Raw genomic sequence first — 20414 nt, forward strand, 5'->3', positions numbered from 1 at the left:
AGAGGTACTCAGGGGCGATGTGCTGGGGTCCCACAGGAGCTTTGGAAGGGCAATGGAGACATGTGTTCTGTGTCTCCCCCATAGTAAGAGAGCACCACGGAACACCTCTGGAAACAGTTCTGTACATTCCTCCAAGAGGTCAGGAGCCTGAACTGTGGAACTTGGTCCACATCTGGGCAGCTGGGGGTGGGTGGGTATCCTGTCGGTTGCTCACCCTTGCAGCAGTTTCCTTCCTGAGTCTGGTATCCTGAGCAGGACGAGGTGGTGACACTTCCTTTCCTGGAAAGAACAAGCTAGAAGAGGGACTGTCAGGCTCATGACCCTCTAAAAGTCTAGGCTGCTCTGGTAATACAGGTATAGGACAGACCTGTGGCAGATGGAGGTTCTGTTGTATAGAAACTACCCTGCTGACTCTATGGAGAGGCATAGGAAGCCAGCAACTGGCCCGTAGTTCTGCCTCCGTGAGACCATCAGAGGGGTCAGGAGGCTTCTGTGTGGGCAGAGCTGGCTGGATTTCAGCAGCCACCATCGAGTAGTGAGTTCTGATGTCTGGTGGGTGCTAAGTCTTCAGTCACAGCCGGTCTTCAGTGTAGTTCCTCCTATCAAGGGACAAGGTGCCCTCGCTGCCCTTTGTTAGGAAGTCTTGCTGCTCAGACCAGTTTGGCAGCCCTGGAAGGGCCAGGGTTTTAGGGTAGTGGCCATAACCATAAGCCCATCACCAGCATCCTATCTCCAGCAGCTTAGCCAGCATGGCCCCTTGCCAGTGTCCATGATGGCAAATAGAACAAGACAGGCCACTGTGTCCTGGGATGGCTGTCTGTGAGGACATTGGCTATGTTCATACAACTCTCCTGCTCTTTATCTTAGAAACTCTGGCTTTCAGATGCAGGTACAGCTGCCCAGTGTTAGGCCACATTTTCCAGTTCTGCCCAGCAGGGATGGTGACAGCTGGCGCCTCCATGTCTATCTTCCCCTTCAACATCTGGTCAACAACACAGCGAGGCCAGCTCTCCTGGACCACGAGGGCAGACACATCCTAGCAAAGACATCTGGAAGTGTTCCATACAACTCAAGACATTAAGAGCCATGCAGCATGGTCTTCGCCCTGTGCTACAGTTCAAATGCTGAGGCCACACATCATCTCAGACAACAGGTATGGCTGTGTGCCAGTAAAACTTTATTTATAAAACAAGTGTGGGGTTGGGGGGATCATTTGATGGATGCCTGCTGTAGAAATGGCAGAACAACAGGAGACTCACTTCCCAGGCTGAGAATCCCCCCCCACTCCCACCCAGTGACTGCCAAGCTGACCCTTGGGAAGAAAGGTGAGCTGGGTCTCATCCCTGTGATCGCTTCCCATTGCCTTGTTACCAGAACACAAGCGGCCACCCTCAAAGTTTGCCCTGTGTTATGGTGAGGTTGAGCAGGTGAGCGAGAGCAGCTGAGCTGAGAGGCCCTAACCTGCTAGGACAGGGTGCTTGTTGTGAGGATGCACCCCCTGCCCTCAGCACTGAATAGCTGAGTCTGTTTCCATATGGATTATGTACAGGGACTTAGCACATGCGTGGTGGCTATCCTCGAAGCCAGTTGGGGAACACTGTAGAAAAGGCACGTGATTTGGCATGAGTGTGCGCTGTCCTCAGATGTCCTCCCTCAGGCAGAGCTGCCTGTTCCACAAAAGTTTGGTTCCTAATACAGGCCGGAGCTGTCTTGGATATCCCTGGTGACAGGGCCCAGCCCTGAGGTGTGCAGGGCCCACGTTGCTCTTGGGTCTGTGGGGGTGGGCAAGACGTTCCCATCCTGGCTCCACCCCAGGACCTTCTGAGTCCTGGAACATTCAAGAGTCCAAGGGCCTGAATGTGTGGAGGTGGTCCAGGAGGGGTGCAGAAGTCAGGGCTTGGCGTGTTTGATCCAGTTTCGGATCATCCACTTCTGCCCTGAGCAGCGCTGCACCACCAACCTCAGCCCAAAGTTGGCATCTTTAGACATTTCTACCTCCAGACACCGACCTGTGTCTCGGCTCACAATGGGGCCACTCTGTAGGACAGGAGAAACAGAGTCAGCTTGGGAGTCCGGGATGTGTTGCTGATGAGGGGTGATCCTAGCACTACCACCGTAAAGATGTAGGGAACCTGTTTCTTTGGAATACCTGCACTTCCTCCTCTCCCCTTCAGCTAGCCACTCTCTTCAGTTCTCCGAGGTTCAAAGATCTTCCAAGAACACATCTAGGGTCACCCAAGACTGTCCTCTTCCTGAGTGCCCTTTGGTCCTTTTAATTATTGGTATCTCCATGACCCTTAAGTCTGGTGACTTTGGAACCCTCTTCTGCAGATTCTCTGTGTTGGCTTTCACTGTCTATCCAGCCAGCCTCCTGGGAACCTTAGAGCCTCAGTTGCTCATCAAGCAACAGTGGCAGCCCATTCCTACAGCCAGAGTAGCTAGACCCCGCCTTTCTGCTCCTACAAATTGCTCATGCTGGCAGAACAACACCCAAGGGATCCTCTGTGTGGGATCCCTAGAGGCTCAGGGCCAGAAGATCAGAGGACACGTGACCCATAGAGGCTGGTGCTGAGTGGGTCAGGATGCACAGGAAGAGATAGTGAGGAGGCTGGACCTGGATCGGGGCCCAGAGACCCAGAGGAGCAGGGCTTGACATAATTGAAGGGCAGTGGGGAAAAGGTTAGATTCAGAACCCAATGCATCAGAGCCCTGAGGAGTTCTAGTGGCCAGGGCTAGTCTTAAACCCATCCTCTCCCTCTGTGTCTGAGTCCAGGTGCTGGGGCAGGCAAGACTGTGCCCCTCTCTTCCTGTGTGACTCAGGGCCAGTTTTATAAAGTTTCTGACAGGGAATGAGGTGATCAGTCTTGATCGCCCTGATTTGATTGATAAGTGTCTACGGTGGCAAAGCACACCTCTGCACGTGTCTGTGAGGGTCTTTGCAGAGGTGTTAACCGCCACGATGTGAGCTGTTCTGCTCTGCCACTGTGGTGAGGCCTTTGAAACCATGAGCCAAAACAAATCTCTCCCTTCAGCTGTTTCACTATTTGCCACAGCCATGAAGTCTGACTTTCCGGGACTGTCAGCCCCATCCACTGACCTGGGTGAAGTCCCACAGTCTCTGCGTAGGCCTGGCTACATCCTCACACTTCTTTAGGGTGGGCATGCGTCCCCGGCCGTCATCTACCAGGCACTTGGAGTCTGGCAGAAAGGCGGTAGAGCCCAGGGGGCCCAGCTGCAGGAGGCCATCAGCACTGTAGCGCACCAGCTGGGGAGACAGTGGGAGCTGTGAGTGGAACTTGGATTCAGGCTCAAGGTACCCTGAGCCTAAATGTATCTGTCTATGCACAGGCCTTCATCAATACCCAAGGTCACAACTTTCCTCTCTAGCAGGAGGACATGATCTTGGTGTGGCCATGTCTGCCCTGATCACAGCATGAGGTACCTTCTCAGGTGCTCATGTCCCAGCAGCACAAGCTTCCTCAACTTGGACCTGGGAAAATGATGCCGGTCAGGGGACTGACACCCAGATGTTGACAAGAGACTGGAGAGACAGCATTTACATCTCCACTAAAAGCCCCATTTTGCCCTCAAGCAGAGACCATTCCCTCTCCCACTCACTGGGGCCATTGTCTCAGAGCAGGCATCTTGCAGTCTGAAATTAAGAAGCACCCAGAGACTGACTGTCTCTATCCCTGTTGGAGGCAGCAAAACCAGAGGCTCACAAAAATCCAGGTTTACCCACATGGGTGTTCATGAATGAGGCTCGAGGTATGCAACCCCAGCTTTGAGCTGCACACGACTCTTAGTCAAGTCTGGCAAGCTTTGGGGCTCCCCTAACAAGAACAGAATAGAAACAACTGTTTTCCCCCATGAAACCTCATTTAACTCCTCCTTGTGACTCCCATTTAATCTACAAGACCATCAGAGAAAGTAGGTGCTGCCTGTCCCATTCAAATGGTGGAGAAATGGAGGCATAGGACTGTCCATGACTTGCCAAGGCCCATTTGACCCAAGGGGTGCGTTTTTAAACTTATGGCACCCACTGCCTCCAGAGTCCCAAGATGCTCCAGCCTCTTCTGAGCTTGGCTCCAAGAGCACGGGGACTTGCTGTGACCTATTCTGTGCCTACCTACCCGCCTTCCCCGTGAGGTCTAGACGCTGCCCACCTGTGAGGACATGCCATGGCAAGGGTAAAGAATGGCTCGGTCATCGTCTTCTGCCCCCTGGTCCAAGCAGTAGCCGCTGGCTTTGCTGTTTCTCACCTATATCCGAAGTAACAGAGAAATGGCAGGTCACTGAGGAGGGTCCCGGGGCTGAGGAAAGACAGCCAGGAGCTCCCCCACCCTGTCTCCCACTTTGTAGCTGGCTGCGATGAGACAGGTATGAACTTTACATCTTCCCTTGGGATAAGACCCTGGGACTTGGCATTTGCCTGGGGTAGGCAAGAGGTATGGTCCCTAGGGAGGAGGCAGGAAAAAAAAAGGGGTGGCAACTCTGGCTCCATAGGCAGCCTGGAAAGAGATGACTGTCACATAAACATGCGCTCTGTGAGTATATGGACAGCTAGATGGCCCCCATTAGATGAAGCTGGATTTGGTCAATAGAATGGCTCAGGGACATCCCTGTGCTAACACCTTCTCCTGTGCAGCTAGCTGCAGAGGCTACTCTGCCTCCAAGACACTTTGGCTAAGGTCTACAGTAAAACAACTGTGTATAGCTGTGAACCCAGGAAACAGTTGTAGGTTCCTCAGAGAACCCACTTGGAATGCTCACAGGACCCAGCCAACAGCCAGCTGATCTCTAGTCTATGTAACAAGCACAGGGGGGCACCCACTGCAGCTCCTGCCCATCAGAACAGTGGTGACCTTGGACTCTGACCCAGGAGAGCGGTGTTCTGTTTCACCCCACTGGGATTCAGGTTGTGGAGTTTGCAATAAGTCAGCCCATGGGCCTGGCCCTAGGATGGGAGAAAGTCCTGTGGTCACAGCATTCAGGTTGGGAATGGATCCCACAGTTGGCACAGTGGGAAGGACAGCACAGGAGAGCAGAGAATTCTCCCTTCATCTCCACTTGAATGTCCAGAAAACCTTCATGCCCATAAGCTGGATCTGACTAAGGGGTTACCAAAGGGTGATGGTTCTGCAAGGACTACCCACCAGGCCCCTCAACCCTGAGTGTTGTTCCAGGGCTAGCCTGTCTGTAGGGAGGCTAGGCTGCCCTCATGAAGTTGAGGAGTTAGGAGCAGGGGGTTGCTGCTGTCTGTGGAATGCCTTCCTTTCTCCCTGACAGTTCTGTAGTGAGAGACCTTAGATTCCAGACCTGGGTCATGGTAAGAGCACAGTGCCTTCTCCCCAGCTCTAGAGAGATCCCTGTACACAGTTGTGCACTTGGGAGCTCAGGGTGACACATGGGTCTTGGTACAGCTGGTGTGCCAGCACTCAAGTGTACATGTATACGTATGTGTTTCTGTATATGCACATAGTGCATGTGCTGTGGTGTGAATGTAGCTATGTGGTACCAGTACACAAATGTGTACCCTTCCATGTTTCGTGGGAGGGGTGGCACATGGATGAAAGTATTTGGGGAGCTCCATGTACATGAACAGGAACAATATGCACCTGTGTATGTGTATGTGCACCTGTACTCATGTACAGACATGCATCAGTATGTGTACACATGCTATGAACTTATGTATAATATACACATGCGAGTGAATGACTACAGGCTTCACACATGTAAATACATAAGTTCACATATTCACACATGTATGAATGCACTGTCTTGTGTAATAATGCACTCATGCAAACATGTATCTTGATATGAATGGATGTGAATATATACACAGATGTGTGCAGATGATGCACGCTAGGCATGCATGTGATTTTATGCATTTGTTGGCATGTGTGTGATTGCATGTCTACATACATATGTGCAGTATGCATGTGTGAATGTCTGTTTATGCATGAGTGCATATACACAGGCCTATCGATTTGGGTAGATTTCTTATAGAAGTTGATTTTTTTTTTTTTGGTTCTTTTTTTCGGAGCTGGGGACCGGACCCAGGGCCTTGCGCTTCCTAGGCAAGCGCTCTACCACTGAGCTAAATCCCCAACCCCATAGAAGTTGATTTTTGTCAGGCACTGCCGCGCACATCTTTAATCTCGGCAGGAAGATCTTGGTGAGTTTGATACCAGCATGGTCTACATTGAAAGTTCTAGAACGTCCAGGGCTATATTGAGAGACCCTGTTTTTAAAAAACCCAATTAATTAATTAATATTCATTTCATGTGTGGGCGCATACCTGTCGTGTATGCATATGGCGGTTAGAGGGCAACTTGAGGGAGTTGGTTTTCTGCTTCTACCTTATAGGTCCCAGGGATCAAACTCAAGTCATCAGGCTTGGCAGCAATCACCTTCACCTGCTGAGCCATCGCACTGGCCCATTTATTTGCATATATTTTTGCATGCAAATGTGTAAGTATGCTTCTGCATGGACTCAATAGTGATTATACTCACAAACACGGGCGTAACCGTGTCATTTGGGTATACCCCAATATCCCAGAATGTGCACAGGAATATACACATTTATGCTGGTGGGTTTCTGGTGTCAGGGCATAGGATGCTGGAGCACGAGATCTTGGGGTAGGTCTGAGGTGCTGGGCAGAAAGCCCACACCCCAGCAGGGCCGTGTGCAGAGGCGGTACCTCTCCGTACGTGAGGGTGTTGTTGTAGATCCTCATCTCGGGGTACACGTTCTCCAGGTACCATTTGAAGCTACGGCATTTTAACTTCTGACGCAGGGCCAGCCTCTCAGACACATCCCCAAAGTCCACTCCTGGGTTCTACGGGACACAAGCATGCAAGACAGGGTAAGTGTTACAGATCTATGCTACCCTATGGTTAGATCTTTCCCTGTGTCAGGGACTCTTGGGCTTCCCACCCTATGAGTAGCTGCAGTTGTAGCCTTGGACCACCAGGGCCTCATCTTGGTCTCCTAACCTGGAACTCACAGAGGCTTCTGGCTGTGTGTACAGACTTGGCCTGTCCACAATGCTGTGCTTTGGGGAAGAGACATGAGATATTTTTTTCTTCCTGCCTAATCTATGTTGGGTTTGCCTGTGATTCAGTGATACTCATGGTGGGGCCTTGGACCACAACTTATCAGCTGGACTCCGTTTGATTTCTGGGGGGTGGGGTTGTCACCACAACTGAGCCCCAGACACAGAAGCTCATGGAACTAAAGGGGACGTACGCTTATTAGTACTGGGAAGGCTACACAGGGGATTCATGGGTCCTGCAAATCCATGCATCTCCTTCCTAGCTATGCCTACCCAGCAGCTCTGCTGAGTTTGTGGTCCTTCAAGTGAACTGTGGACCCTGAGTTGTTGTGGGGCCCAGTACCCTTTCTGGGCCCTGAGCCATCATGAACTTCCCTCTAGCTTGACTGGGTGGAGCTGGGGTAATAAACCGTATATGTGTGGCCCCCATGATTGGCCATGATGTCCTATGTTCCCTTCCAATGTGAACAGAGATAGGGTTGTGTATTCAGCTTGCGTTATAGACAGCAGGATCTTTGGGTTTTGCCTCTACTATACGAAGGCCATATGTTCTAATGGGGTCCTGATGCTTGAGGCTGGAGGGAAACCCAAAAGCAGACCTTGAAGGTCCTGGGTTAAGGTGGTCAGTCTCCTGCATCTTGGCAGGGTTGCAAGGGATGCAGGGTGGTCCACTGCAGACCCTCCACATGATTATCCAAATGCCAGCTGTGCTGCCTTAGTGGAGGTGAACCAACATAGGAGGGCTAAGAGAGACATTTCAAAAGGTTAAGTTGGCCAGACATGGTGTGGCCTCCGTGACCCCAGCCCAAGAGGGAAAGAAGCAAGACTATGGTGAGTGAAGGCCAATAGCAGACTATTGCAGAGTGAGACCCCATTTAAAACAAATTCAAGAAAGCACACACATTCCCTGAATCAGCATACAAGGACTGGTTCTGATTATAGGACAAGGAGATAAAAAGAGGTTGTTTCCAAGAGACTGGATCAGCTGGAGAAGACTGATATGGGAACACTGGAGTGAGGCTCTTGGATGACCTTTACTTACAACCTTTGGTGGCTACTTGTAGCTTGGAATGGTTACCTATAGGAAGGAGAAGGTTGTGGCCACTATGGCTGAGCCAACGCGATGAGAAGTCATTTCCTAGTTGAGCTACCATGTGGGGGAGGCTGCCTGGATGTGGCTCAGTATTCCAGAATCCCTCACTCCAATTCCTTCCCTAGGGTCTACAGGCTTCCCTGTTTCTGTCCACCCCACCCATACCCGCCTTACTGTCATGGGGATATTCCATGCCATGTAGACGTGGGACTTAAAATCATCCATCCACACCTCGGCGGCCCTCAGCGCGTTACGCTTGGCGTAGTAGTCGATGTCATTGTTATATGGCTTCTTGGTACGCTCAATGTGGGCCACACGGGAGCAGGGGAGTACCTCCATGCTGCCACCACACTGCCACACCTGGGGAAGAGAGGAATGGTTAGAGACCTAGGCGGCCACCTGACATACAATGAGAGGGTCCCTGAGCCACTGGAATCCAGACACGCTGGATTTGTTAGAGAAAGGTATCTAAGGAGAAGCCATGGACTGTAGACTGTATCCACCAGGGCTTGAGCGTGAGACTACCTCCCCTTTGGGATTTCCTGTCATGCCTTATTTATCTTCCATGTTGTATGACCATGGATTTGTAGCCATCCACCTCACTCAGCGCTCTGAGTAGGGACTCTATCAATAACTACCTTCCCAGTCCAGTTTGCCAGTCAGCCTAAAGCTAGTTTGAGTTGAATAAAAAGAGTTACCAGTTGCCTAACAGCAACTCAATTGGAAACCGCCACCCCCACCCCACCCCATCCCATCCCCCACTCCCGCCACCCTAAGCAATTTTAGATGCTTTCTTCCCAGTATGTGGTGCTGTTTTGGGCAGCCTGTGGAAATACCAAGAGGAGGGACTGGGATGCAGGAAGTAAGTCACCAGGCGTGAAACCTGCTTCCTGTCATACTCTACATCCTAGTCAACCATGATGTGAGTGCCTACATCGTGTTCTTGACACCAAAGGCACACCTACTTCCATTGCCAAGCCTTCTCCACCATGAGGGACGGAGCCTGTGAACCTGTGCACCCAAGTAAAAGTTACCTTACTTAAGCTGTTGCTATTGGGCGTTTTAGTCACAGTGAACTGAAGATCACACGCGGCCTCTGGTACCCTAAGCAAACACACATATGCAATAGAAGGTGGAGTAGTTTGCTCTCTCAGAGGACAGACACTGAATCCATCTGCTGCTCTGTGGTAGAAATGGGTTTCACACTCTGGGACCAAGCACAGGCCTGCCCCACTCATTTCTACTCAGCTTGGCTCTCCCCAGCTAACCTCCATGGTCATCTCGAGCTGGGCTAGCACGTGGCTCATTCGTGTTGCTTTCTGTCCACCCAGGAATAGGATGGTTACACAGGTGTTCTTTGGATCTACTTCTTCTTGTGTGGTCCCACCTCCTTAAACCTACCATCATTTCCCACTAGCTATAGGGGACATTTTTATTTTCAAACTGAGACACAGTAATAAAAACAAGAGAATAGCCGAGAAAATTCTAGGCAGATAATGAGGACATATTCAGCAGTTAGACATAGTCTTTTATAAAACAATGAGGTAATGGCTAAAAGTAGAAAGTTCAAAACAGACACAATACACACACATACACATATACACATACACACACATATATAGACACATACATGTATAGACCCAAACATATATACACATAAACACACATACACACATACACACATACACACATATATATACATACATATACACACCCATACATATACATAAACACACATATCACATACACACACATACACAGACATATATAGAGACACACATATATACATAAAACCACACATATATTTACACAAATATACATACATATACATATATATATACATATACATACACATATATATATAGACAGACACACACATAGAGACACACATATATACACAGAACCACATATGTATATACACAAATATACACTCATATGCATACACATACACACACACATAGAGACACGTACACACATATTTATAGACACTCATATACACAAAACCACATGTGCACAAGTTTACACACAAACACACATAGACATGCACACACACACACATATATATACTACTCACACACCAACACAGACAAGCATATATACTACACACCAAATGCACACCACAAACTGACACATATGCATACATACCACATACAATAATACACACAGACATACACACATGCAGAGTATGTGGCAGAGGTTGTTGTTCTTGTGGCAAAGGAGGGAGGAGCCTCTATTTTAAAACAGTGGAAAGGCAATTAGGACCTCACTTCTGTGCAAGCACGCACTGCACACTGACCAAGCTCTCAGAGTGGGAACTCTGTGGTGCCAACAGGAAGGTATTTAAAGGACTGATGGCTTCATGTTATCCCTTCAGAAAACACCAGGAAAAGCCCAGTGCCCAGAATGCAAGCCAAAAGCAACAGGAACGGGTTTCCCAACCACACAGGGAGCTCATATCCCTGAGGGCAGAACGGCTCTTCAACCAGCCAGAGAAGGAGGGGCAAGCAAGCAAAGCCAGCCAGGGAGGGAAAAACATATGGTGAACACTTGCACACAGTGTTCAGACTCATTCAAAACCACAAAGCTAGGTCCTCAGTGTCTGTCATAGTTGCAGAAAATAAAAAAATGACAGCTGATCAGCCCCCACATATCACAAGGCTTGGAAAATGGCTTCCCTCAGGCATCACCACCAAAGAAAATATTCCACACACCACACACATACACACACACACATACACCACACAAACATATACAACACATATCATGCATGTACACAAATACCACAACATGTATATACCATACACATATGCACATACCACACACATACATATGTATACACATACACACACCACACAAATACATATATGCACAAAGACCACATTGTACATCATACACATGAACATATATATCACATGCATGCAGACATATCACACATGTATACATATTACATATGTGTATACAAACTACACACATACATATACAGATACCACACTCATTGCACATATATACCTATCACACTCATATATACATATAGATGTACAATCTATATATAATGTACATACATATACCACAGGCACACACACATATATGTGCACATTGAAATATAACATACACATAAACATACAAATATCCTTCTGGGGGCAGAAAAAGGGACTAACGTTTGTATCAAAAGCTGTGCAAATACAAGACTCATCTGACTGGGTAACTCCATTTCCAGAGACATATTACAAAGGGTGACTGAGCCGTGACAGCAGTCAGACCAAGCTGTCCCTTCCAGGCTGGTGACATAGAGAAGCCACAAGTGCCTGCCAGGCCGGTACCATGAGTGGAAAAGGAACTATGGATACACATCCACAGCAGACCTGCTGTTGCAGCCAGTCACCCCAAGGATATCTGTAGACCCACACCAAAGACACAGACGTAAATAACACAGGACAACGCTCATCACACACGACCTACCGCACGCAAGCGCACACACGCATATCCACAAGCAGGTTCCAAGCAGGGGCACACCTCCTGCTGACAACTGGGCAATTCCAATTCTGTCTGAGCCAGTGTGCCTCATCCCAGCCCCCACCACATCAGGCTGACTTAAGTAAAACAGTGTTTAAGCAGCGTCTTTCAGAGCCACCATGAACACCACCCACGGCGTTTAGTCCTTAAACAGTTCTCACGGGCTCCTCTACAATGGATTGGCAAACAGGCTGAGATAGATGTTAGTGTGGGTGAATGAACAGAGTCCAGCATGAATGCAAGTCTCAGGGGATCTTGGAAGATACTGTGTCTGTGATGCTTCTACCCACGAGGCAGCAGATACCCTTCATCCTCTCCCCCTGCCCCCAGGCAACGCCTGCCCCCTACAGATGGAGCTTGTGGATGTGTGGATAGCTGGCAGGTAAGGATGCTCAGTTTGTGGCTGCTCTTGCCCAACACCCAGACAGCAAAGGGCCCCTCTGCCCTGTCTCACACAGGCATTCTTAGGTGAGGGTTGAAGCTGTGTGGCAGCCACAATGTGGTCCCTGGGATGGGTCCAGGCTAGCCCTTCTCTTTGCATGGTAGAGTTGCCACGTAGCCAGTGCCCCTGGAAAACTCTTGGCAGCAGCCGTTAACATCAGAGCTGTTGGAAGCAGGCTCCTTGTAGGCCACCCACTTGCAGGGGAGCACCTGAGACACCCCAATATAAATAGTGACCGTGTGGTAATGATCTCAGATCCGACACAAATCTAAGTTGTTCTCTTAGCCTCAGTCACCTTGGATTGAGGTCTGATACCCTCTTGGGATTCAAATATCCTGGGGAATAGCCCACTACCTGCCTCAGACACACACCTTGTTCAGTTATAACCTCCTGTCTCCTCTCCTCCCTAGAATTTTGCTCTCATGAGGCCTGAGGATATAGCTCAGTGCGGAACATTTGCGTTTCCCAAGTCTAAAAGCCCTTGATGTTACTATGGTGCATACGGCCAGTGACTGTAGCTCAGGGATGATGCAGGATCCATCTAAAGTGGGCTGCAGTACTGGCTGGGAAGGGTAAGGAGAGGGGAGCTAGTTGCAGACTCTTACAGTCTGTTCTCGGGGTTGCAGATACCATGATCTAGCAGAGAATCATGCCAGGGAAATGTATGTCCTTGAGGAGCTCCCCTACCAGACAGACAGAATTCTCCCCCAAGCAGTCTGCATGTGCTTTGGCCAAACAGAAGCATGGAGGGGCTGAGGGATTTCCATGAGGAAGGCTGGGAAGGTGGGAGGGCTCTAAGACTGACACCTGAACAGAGACACAAAGGCTCCCGTTCGTCGTTCGGTGGGAGCCAGGCAAGCTGTGCGGCCAGCAGGGTAAAGTGGCCATGGTGGAGAAAGAGCGGCTCAGAGGGAGAGCGCGGTGTGTGTACCTGTTCGGGATGATGGTTTGCAGCCACGGGTCTATACTCTGCTCCCTGTTCTCACGTCTCTGACCTGTGATTAATATGATGGCCCACACAGCCTTTCTAATTGACTCAATCCAATTAGAGGGACTCCGAAGTCTCCAGGTCAATTTTCATCCCTGTGATTGTAGAAATACCAGCTGCACGTCCCCTAATGAGGAAAGTCCTGGAGCCAATTAGGGGGGAAATGATTCTGCTGCGTCCATTAGGTTTAATAAAGGTCAGGACAAAAATCTAACGAAGACTGCTTTGGAAAGGCAGCTGCAGAGCGGGAGCTCAGACACTTGCTCCTGTGCTGTAAACTGCCTGCGTTTGAGGAGCAGGATATATGCTCTGTCAGGTACTGAGAATCACCACTAGCCCAGGACTCCAGCCCACAGAGGCTGGCTTTAACCTTGGAGCTGATTTTTGCAAGGAAGAAGAGTGTGAGACCCTCTTCTTTTTGTTTGTTGGTTTGGTTTGGGTTTTCTCTTTGTACCCTTGGCTGTCCTGGAACTCACTCTATAGACCAGGCTGGTCTCAAATTCACAGAGATTCACCTGTTTCTGCTTCACCTGAGCTGGGATCAAATGTGTGCACCATGGCCACCCAGATGAAACCCTGTTCTTATTCTGAAGAGCCACTTTGAGGAATTGTGTTCTAGGGGCTGGAAGGATAACAACTCAGTGGTTAAGAGCATTGCACAGGCATGAAGACGTGATTGGAGCGAAGACCCGTAGACAGCTGATGGGTTCAAGAGGAGCTTTGCCGTGACTGGGGAAACACAGTCCATCAATTTATACCAAAGATTGAGCAGTAATTGGTGCAAATGCCTTGGCCACACCCACTTTCTGTCTATGTAAGGAAACTGTTCATCTTGGTTTATGAGTCTCTGGGAGACTCCCTCCTGCACTGCAAAACCCCAACCCCCACCTCCTGCCAGGTGTGACAGCAACAGGTTGAACTGGTAACAAGAAGAAAAGGCTATGGTAGTGGGACAGCAGGGGTAGCAGCAGCAGCAATGACAAGAGGCAGGGACAAGGGTAAAGAGACAAGGAGCAGAAACAATATGGCGAGGTGGGGGTTGGGGGGAAGTAGTGAGCAAGTCAGGGCAGGTGGAGAGTAGAGACTGGAAAAAAGAAGAGAGCCCTAGACAAGGAAGTATGGGTCCTGGCTGTTGGAAGAATTACACAAAGCTGCAAAGCTTTAAGGGCTAAATTCCTGACCTCCAAAGCCTGAGAGCTGTAACTCCTGTCATTCCAGGTCAAAGGATCCCAGCACCTAAGGCTTACTTGAGAGCTATGTCACCAGCAGTTGGCATTCCAGCTGCTCTGAGCTGTCTGCTGCCACCATTTATTTACTGTGGCTTGAAGCTGAGGGTCACAGAAGCTGCCAAGTACTTGGGCTGCTGGTGGTTAAGGCCCAGGGCTATAAGCCTCTGAGTGTCCAGAGAAATGCATTTCTACCTTCTGAAGGGCCCAGAGCCATAGGCATCTGGGTCTGCCACTCCAGTACCCAGGCCTCAGGAAATATAGGGCCCAGAATGCCCTGGAAGAGCATCTCCTTTCTACTCAGGATTCCCATCTGGATAGAGCAGAAGGACGGGGCCAGCTGTTGGTGACTTTCCCCTCTGTGTGCATTCATGCATGTTCTCCTGGTTCCTCTCAGGATGGGGCCGCATACGGTTAGATGAGCATTTCGATTATGAGGTGTCATAGTCCTCCCCAGCATGGATCTCAGCCTCGGTGATCAATCATGCCAGAGCCCATGAATATTAGCTATTGTGACAGAACAATAGGCCCTTGGAGACACCGCAGCCATATCCAACTTCACACAGTGGGTGGCGGCAATGGGCCCTGGACAGGCAGAGGCATCAATCATCCAGTGGGGTGGGCACTGGGTTTTTTAGACTTGGGAGGTGGATGGCTAATCTGGATTGTTGACTTGCTAAGACTTAGAATCACCCCTGAGCCTGTCTGTGAGGAAGTTTCTCGGTTGGGTTAACTGAGGAGAGAAGGCAGCACCATAACTGAATAGAAGAGAAAGCAACTGAGAGCTAACGTCCACCTTTGCATCCTGACCGGGGACACAGTGTCATCTGCTGTCTCACACCCCTGACACCATGACACCACCCCCCACCATGCTCACAGACTGCACTTCCAAGCGACAAGCCAAAACAAGCCTTTCCTTCCTTCCTCCCATAAGTTGTTTTTGTTGTCATAGCAATAAGAAGAGTGACTGAGACAGGAGGTGAGTGCAGAGTCCAGGGACACAGCACAGGAGTCCACCAAGACCTGGGCACAGCAGCTGCTGTCACTGAACATGCCAAAGACCCAGCTCTCCTGAGCCATCAGGGAGATGGGCTCCATACCTGGTTACCTTCGCTCACTCCTGACTTCCTTAGTCTTTTTTTCCAAGTACCCAGGAGCAGCTTTCTCTCTTTAAAAAGCTACTTTACGCCCACCTACTTTAGGAATGAAAAAAAAAAAAAAAGGTCACATTTGACCCTGACCCTCACCCCACATGCAGTTCCCAACCGCCACTAACCATCCCTGTCCTGTCTGCCCCTTTCCAGTCTAAGCCACAGGCATCCTGTGATGGGCCAGCCAGCAGTGATGGCTTGCTACCAGTCATACCCACTGTCTTGCCATCTCTAGCTGGGGTCTGTCCTGACTCCTTGTTTTCTTCCAGACCATCTGGGCACTATGGGTGAGGGCTGCCCAAATTTCAGTGCGCCCTGGATCTCTCTGCTGGAAAGTCCTCTTCGTCCACACACATGTGCTGGACCCGGTGGTCATCTCAGGGTCACTGTGGGGAGCAGGAACATAGCCTGAAGGCTATGATCTGAGCAAAACAGCTTCCATGATTGCTACTGACTGCAGAGATGCCTGTTCTCTGGCGATTTCTAGAACTGCCCCCCATGTAGGAGCCATTTTCCATCATCTATTCTTTAATTCTAGAGGCCTGTTTAGAGAGCACTCACATTCGGGAAGACTGGAGATTCTCGAAGTGGACTAGTGGATTCTCTAAGATGAGGTACCTCAGCAGGGGGCTGCCCCACGGTTAAAGGGTCCTGGAGCCACACGGGTGTCAGATGGACGCAAATTGGGAACCTTGAGGGGAGGGCAGCTCACCTTGCTTCCTCTCCATGGGCCAGGCCTGGCTCCCACACCCTCTACCCTGTTGGGGATTCCTCCCAGGACTCTGGGTCCCTGGGGAAGTAGAGTCCCTCCCTGCAGAGCCCTTTGGAATCTTTAACAATGAAAACAGAGGGTCCCAGGCTCAGCCTTCCAAGCCTCAGCAGAGCTTCTTGGCAGTGGCCTGGCTCAGAGGAGTGCTGGCTTTCCTCCTGCCCAGCTCTGCAGGGTTGTGTGAGCATTGCTGTGTCAGCCCGTCCCACCTCCCTCCCTTCCTCCTTCTCTGATTTATTTTATCTTGCTGAAACTGTTGGTTTCCATGCAAGCTCCCCTAAATGCAGTCAGAAATAAAAACGTGATATACACGTGAGGCTCACTTGTGTGCTTTACACATGACTGGTGTGAGCGACACTCAGTCTGCAGCACTGGAGGCTGTGATTTGCACCCTCTTCAATCCCGTGTGCAGATTCCGTAAAGAATAAAATTTACCTCTAGGTGGAGCCACACTCTTGTCTCTTCCCTGACTGGTTAATCCGGCAGGGCAGGTCAGGACCACCCCTAGGAAGGTGGGTTCACCTTAAAGATAACTTCCCTGATGTAGAAAAAGCTCAAAGTGGCAGAATTGATATTACGAAGGATTTATTGTTAATAGAGTGGCCTTGTAGACGTAAAAATCACCAAAAAAGTAGAATTTTAGTTAAGGGGCGATGCTCTCCAAATACCCTAAAGATATGTAGCATGCCAACTAGGCCTGTTAGAGATAAACAAACTTACAATGCTAGAATGTAAATGTCTGCTCATCAAGGTTGACCAGCCATTCGACTCATTCCCAAAGAACACATCTCCTCATGCAGTGACACGGCCAGTGTTAAGTCCTGATCTGACATAAAGCTCCCAGCTCCCTTCTTGAGGAAAAGCACAATTCTGCCAGATGGGAAAGATAAGCCCAGATAACAATATTTGAAAAGAACAACACTGGTTTACTTAAGAAATTATTCTGGGGCTGAAGAGGTGGCTCACCGGTTAAGAGTAGTGGCTGTGGGGCTCAGTGGTGGAGCGCTTGCCTAGCAAGCTCAAGGCCCTGGGTTCGGTCCCCAGCTCCGAAAAAAAAGAAAAAAAAAAAGAGTAGTGGCTGCTCTTCCAGAGGTCCTGAGTTCAATTCCCAGCAACCACATGCTGGCTCACAACCATCTGTAATGGGATCTGATGCCCTCTTCTGGTTGCCTAAAGACAGTGACACTCATAGTCACGGACATAAAATAAGTAAATAAATGGTTTTAAAAACATTATTCTGGCGACATCTTTGCTATGGAGAACCTCGCATTTGCCCAAGTGGCCAGACTTGCGGTTTCCTGTCTCTGTTTAAATTGTTCCAAGTGTAACCTGGGGCCAGGACCTAAAAGAAACTTAAGGATGACTGTAACGTACATGAGCTGAAGTTTTTTTTTTTTTTTTTTTTTTTTTGGTTCTTTTTTTCGGAGCTGGGGACCGAACCCAGGGCCTTGCGCCTGAGCTGAAGTTTTATTTTACAAACTTAGTAAAATCTATTAGTGGCCAACTTGTAATTGGCCGTTAGCTCCAGTTGGCCATGTGCTTTTGGGTGAAAAGCCTTTCTTTCATCTCTAAGTATGCAGAGAGATCTCCCAATGGATGGGGCTATTATTTCTATAACATCCCTTCCTGGAATTCCAACCCCTTAGCACAACCCCTATGAACCATGGGTTCTGCTGGTCGAACCGTCCATGAGTTCTGCCTGCCTTTGTGCGTTCTGGTCCAGGAAGATTCAAAGATTCCCTTTCTTCTTTTTATCTGGGATGCTGGTCAGAGACTAACTATGCATTTCGACTCCTTAATGCAGTCTCAGGGCTTTCTTCCCACCGTCTGGCTGCCCGCCTGTCACCGTACTGCTGACCTCTGTGCACGTTTAACTTCTCCTCCTTCTACTGATTGTGAAGTTCACAACTTACCTGTCCTTGCTTTTTCCTGTAGACTCTAAAGCTACCCGAAGCTTTCTTCTGAGCCTGCTCTTTGTCCTCTAGGAAGTCAGAGACTAGCACAGGCCTGCTACACACAGCCTCTCTTACTAGCACAAGTAGAGCCCTGACCACCAGCTTCTAAATGCAGTCTGATTTTTTTTCTCTTTTTGCGAACAAAACAAAGCACGAAGTAATGGGAACGTGGATGGTGAAACTAAGACTTGGGGAAGGCTGCAGTGAGGTGTATCACAGTAACAGGGCTACATGGATGCCGAACTTCGAAGGGACTTCGGGATCTGTGGCATGCATCCACAGTCAGCCTCACACCCCCGAGGCATCTCTGTCCTTCCAGATGCTCAAAACCGATATGGAGGGGAAGCTGTATGCCCTCTCCCTTTCCACTGCCTACCACCAAACATGGCTGGCCTCTTTCAGGATAGCTCAGAGTCTGAGGAGCAGGTCCACTCCCCACCACTACCTCCTCAACTCTTCCCTCAGCTATGTCTTGTCCTCTCTGTGTAGCCTCTCCCATCCCACAAGTCAGAGGCATCCCGGAAGAAGGTATCAGGAGCCTTGGAGTCTGGCGCTCTATGTCCTGCTCCACTGACTGGGTAAGTACCTTCCCATCTCTGAGGTACGGCCCCACAAACCTTGGGAGCATCTCAAGCTGCCCCAGAGTTTTGCACTGGTCAGTCCTTTGCCCGTCACATCTTGCCTTGCTGTCCAGGCTCCTGTGGCTCACTGGAGTGTTTCCCTAAATGTCTTTGTTGTGATTAATGCTCCTGCCCTGGACCCTTCTGCTTCATTTCCTACCCCATCTTCCCCTTTGAAGGACAGGCTTCCTTTTCTCTAATCATCACCTTTTCTAGAAGCCAGGGTACAGAAAGGCAGGCCATCCTTTCCTTTTCCCATAGAACCTAGCTATGAGGTGATCAGCACATCTGTCACTGATGGCTCTGAGAGGTCCGGTGTCCTAGGGAATACAGAAGCAAAAGCTCAGGGCAAGCCTGTCTCTACATCTGGCTCACAAGGGTGGTGTAAGGGATCATGGCTGCTTGATCTCCATTCTTACAACCTCTCACAGTCTACCCTGTGCGAGGTCCCTGTGCCCAGTTCTGCCTGTCACCTCCACTGGGAGGCTGTTCCCATGCTCCCCTCACAGGGGCGCCCGTGTCTTCTGTGGATGTTCTGCCTTTCCCTGTAAAGGGTGTGTGAGCTGTTTCCAGTTAGCTGGAGGACCAATTCTCCCCACCGCGTCCACCTGGGCTCTAAGGATGAGACTTTCCCAGGCAACCTCACTAGCCAATGTGCATGACATGGAAAATGACAGTTTGGAGCACAGACACAGCGCTCCATCTGCTTTGATCAGCTGTAGGCAGAGCTTTGCTTTAAAAATGCTAGCAAGGACTCCCACTGGGCCTTTGTCTTGGCTGGGCTAACATAGTCTTCCAAGCAGCTTGAGTCCTCAGGCCCACCCTTGTAGACAGTCTTGGCTCCCCAGAGCATGCCAGTCTACTCACCCGCATCCCCAGTTCGATGTTCTCTGCACCATACACCTCCATGCCTGGGTCCAGGAGGCCAATGTCCCCGAAGTACTCCCGGTCCACCACAAATGAACAGCCAATCATGGCGGGTGTCCTGGGGAAGGAGAGATGCGGAATGAGGCTGTCACCAGGGTCTGGCCCAGAGCCCTAACTGCCTGTGAGACCACAACCTCTCGCCCCTTCAGTCTCCCCATGCTTCTTGTTCCTACTGACATCACTGTGCCTTGGGTATAGTGAGAAGCCATTTCTCCAGCTGCCCTGGACCTGTCCTTGCAAGCCTTAGGCTCTGGCAGAGCAGTTCAGACCAGAGTCTAAGAACTTGGCTTGGGCTGTGTGACTCCAACAGACAATGCTTTCCACAGGTCACACCTAGTCACCCTCCTTCAGGGTCATGTCTTGTTGGTGTGTGTGGATTCAGGGCTACATGGGACAGTTCAGTTGTGTGAGTTGTACACTACTCGGCTCCGTGAACCTTTTCTGATGTCAGGCTGAATGACAAGCTCTGAAGTTCCGGAGTATGCAGCTATGCAGCTGCAGAGAACAGACTGCCAGCTGCCATGTAATATTTCAGTGTAAACACACACACACACACACACACACACACACACACTCTTAAAGATGGCAGCAAAAGGCCTTTCAGCCTTTTGTTGAAATCATGAATGGATACACTCATCATCTAGGTAGCAAAAATCCTTCAATGTCTGCCAG

The 20414-nt window shown here is 49.8% G+C and overlaps 1 protein-coding gene across 4 annotated transcripts in view; it reads right to left on the minus strand.

Moving 5' to 3' along the window:
* Nucleotides 1-1156: 1156 nt before the first annotated feature.
* The window catches only part of Galnt9 (polypeptide N-acetylgalactosaminyltransferase 9), a 78470-nt gene continuing 59212 nt past the window's right edge, over nt 1157-20414 (minus strand). The window contains exons 6-11 of one of the 4 annotated variants that reach the window (XM_087578561.1): nt 19683-19800; nt 8383-8511; nt 6705-6842; nt 4167-4262; nt 3098-3265; nt 1157-2037 (exon numbers count right to left, since the gene is read on the minus strand). In XM_087578561.1, coding sequence (XP_087434687.1) covers nt 1891-2037; nt 3098-3265; nt 4167-4262; nt 6705-6842; nt 8383-8511; nt 19683-19800 — 796 coding nt within the window. In that variant the 3' untranslated portion in view covers nt 1157-1890. 4 annotated transcript variants of the gene reach the window in all.

The sequence above is a fragment of the Rattus norvegicus genome, chromosome 12 (assembly GCF_021556685.1).
Source record: "Rattus norvegicus strain SHRSP/BbbUtx chromosome 12, alternate assembly SHRSP_T2T, whole genome shotgun sequence".
Lineage (NCBI taxonomy): Eukaryota > Metazoa > Chordata > Mammalia > Rodentia > Muridae > Rattus > Rattus norvegicus.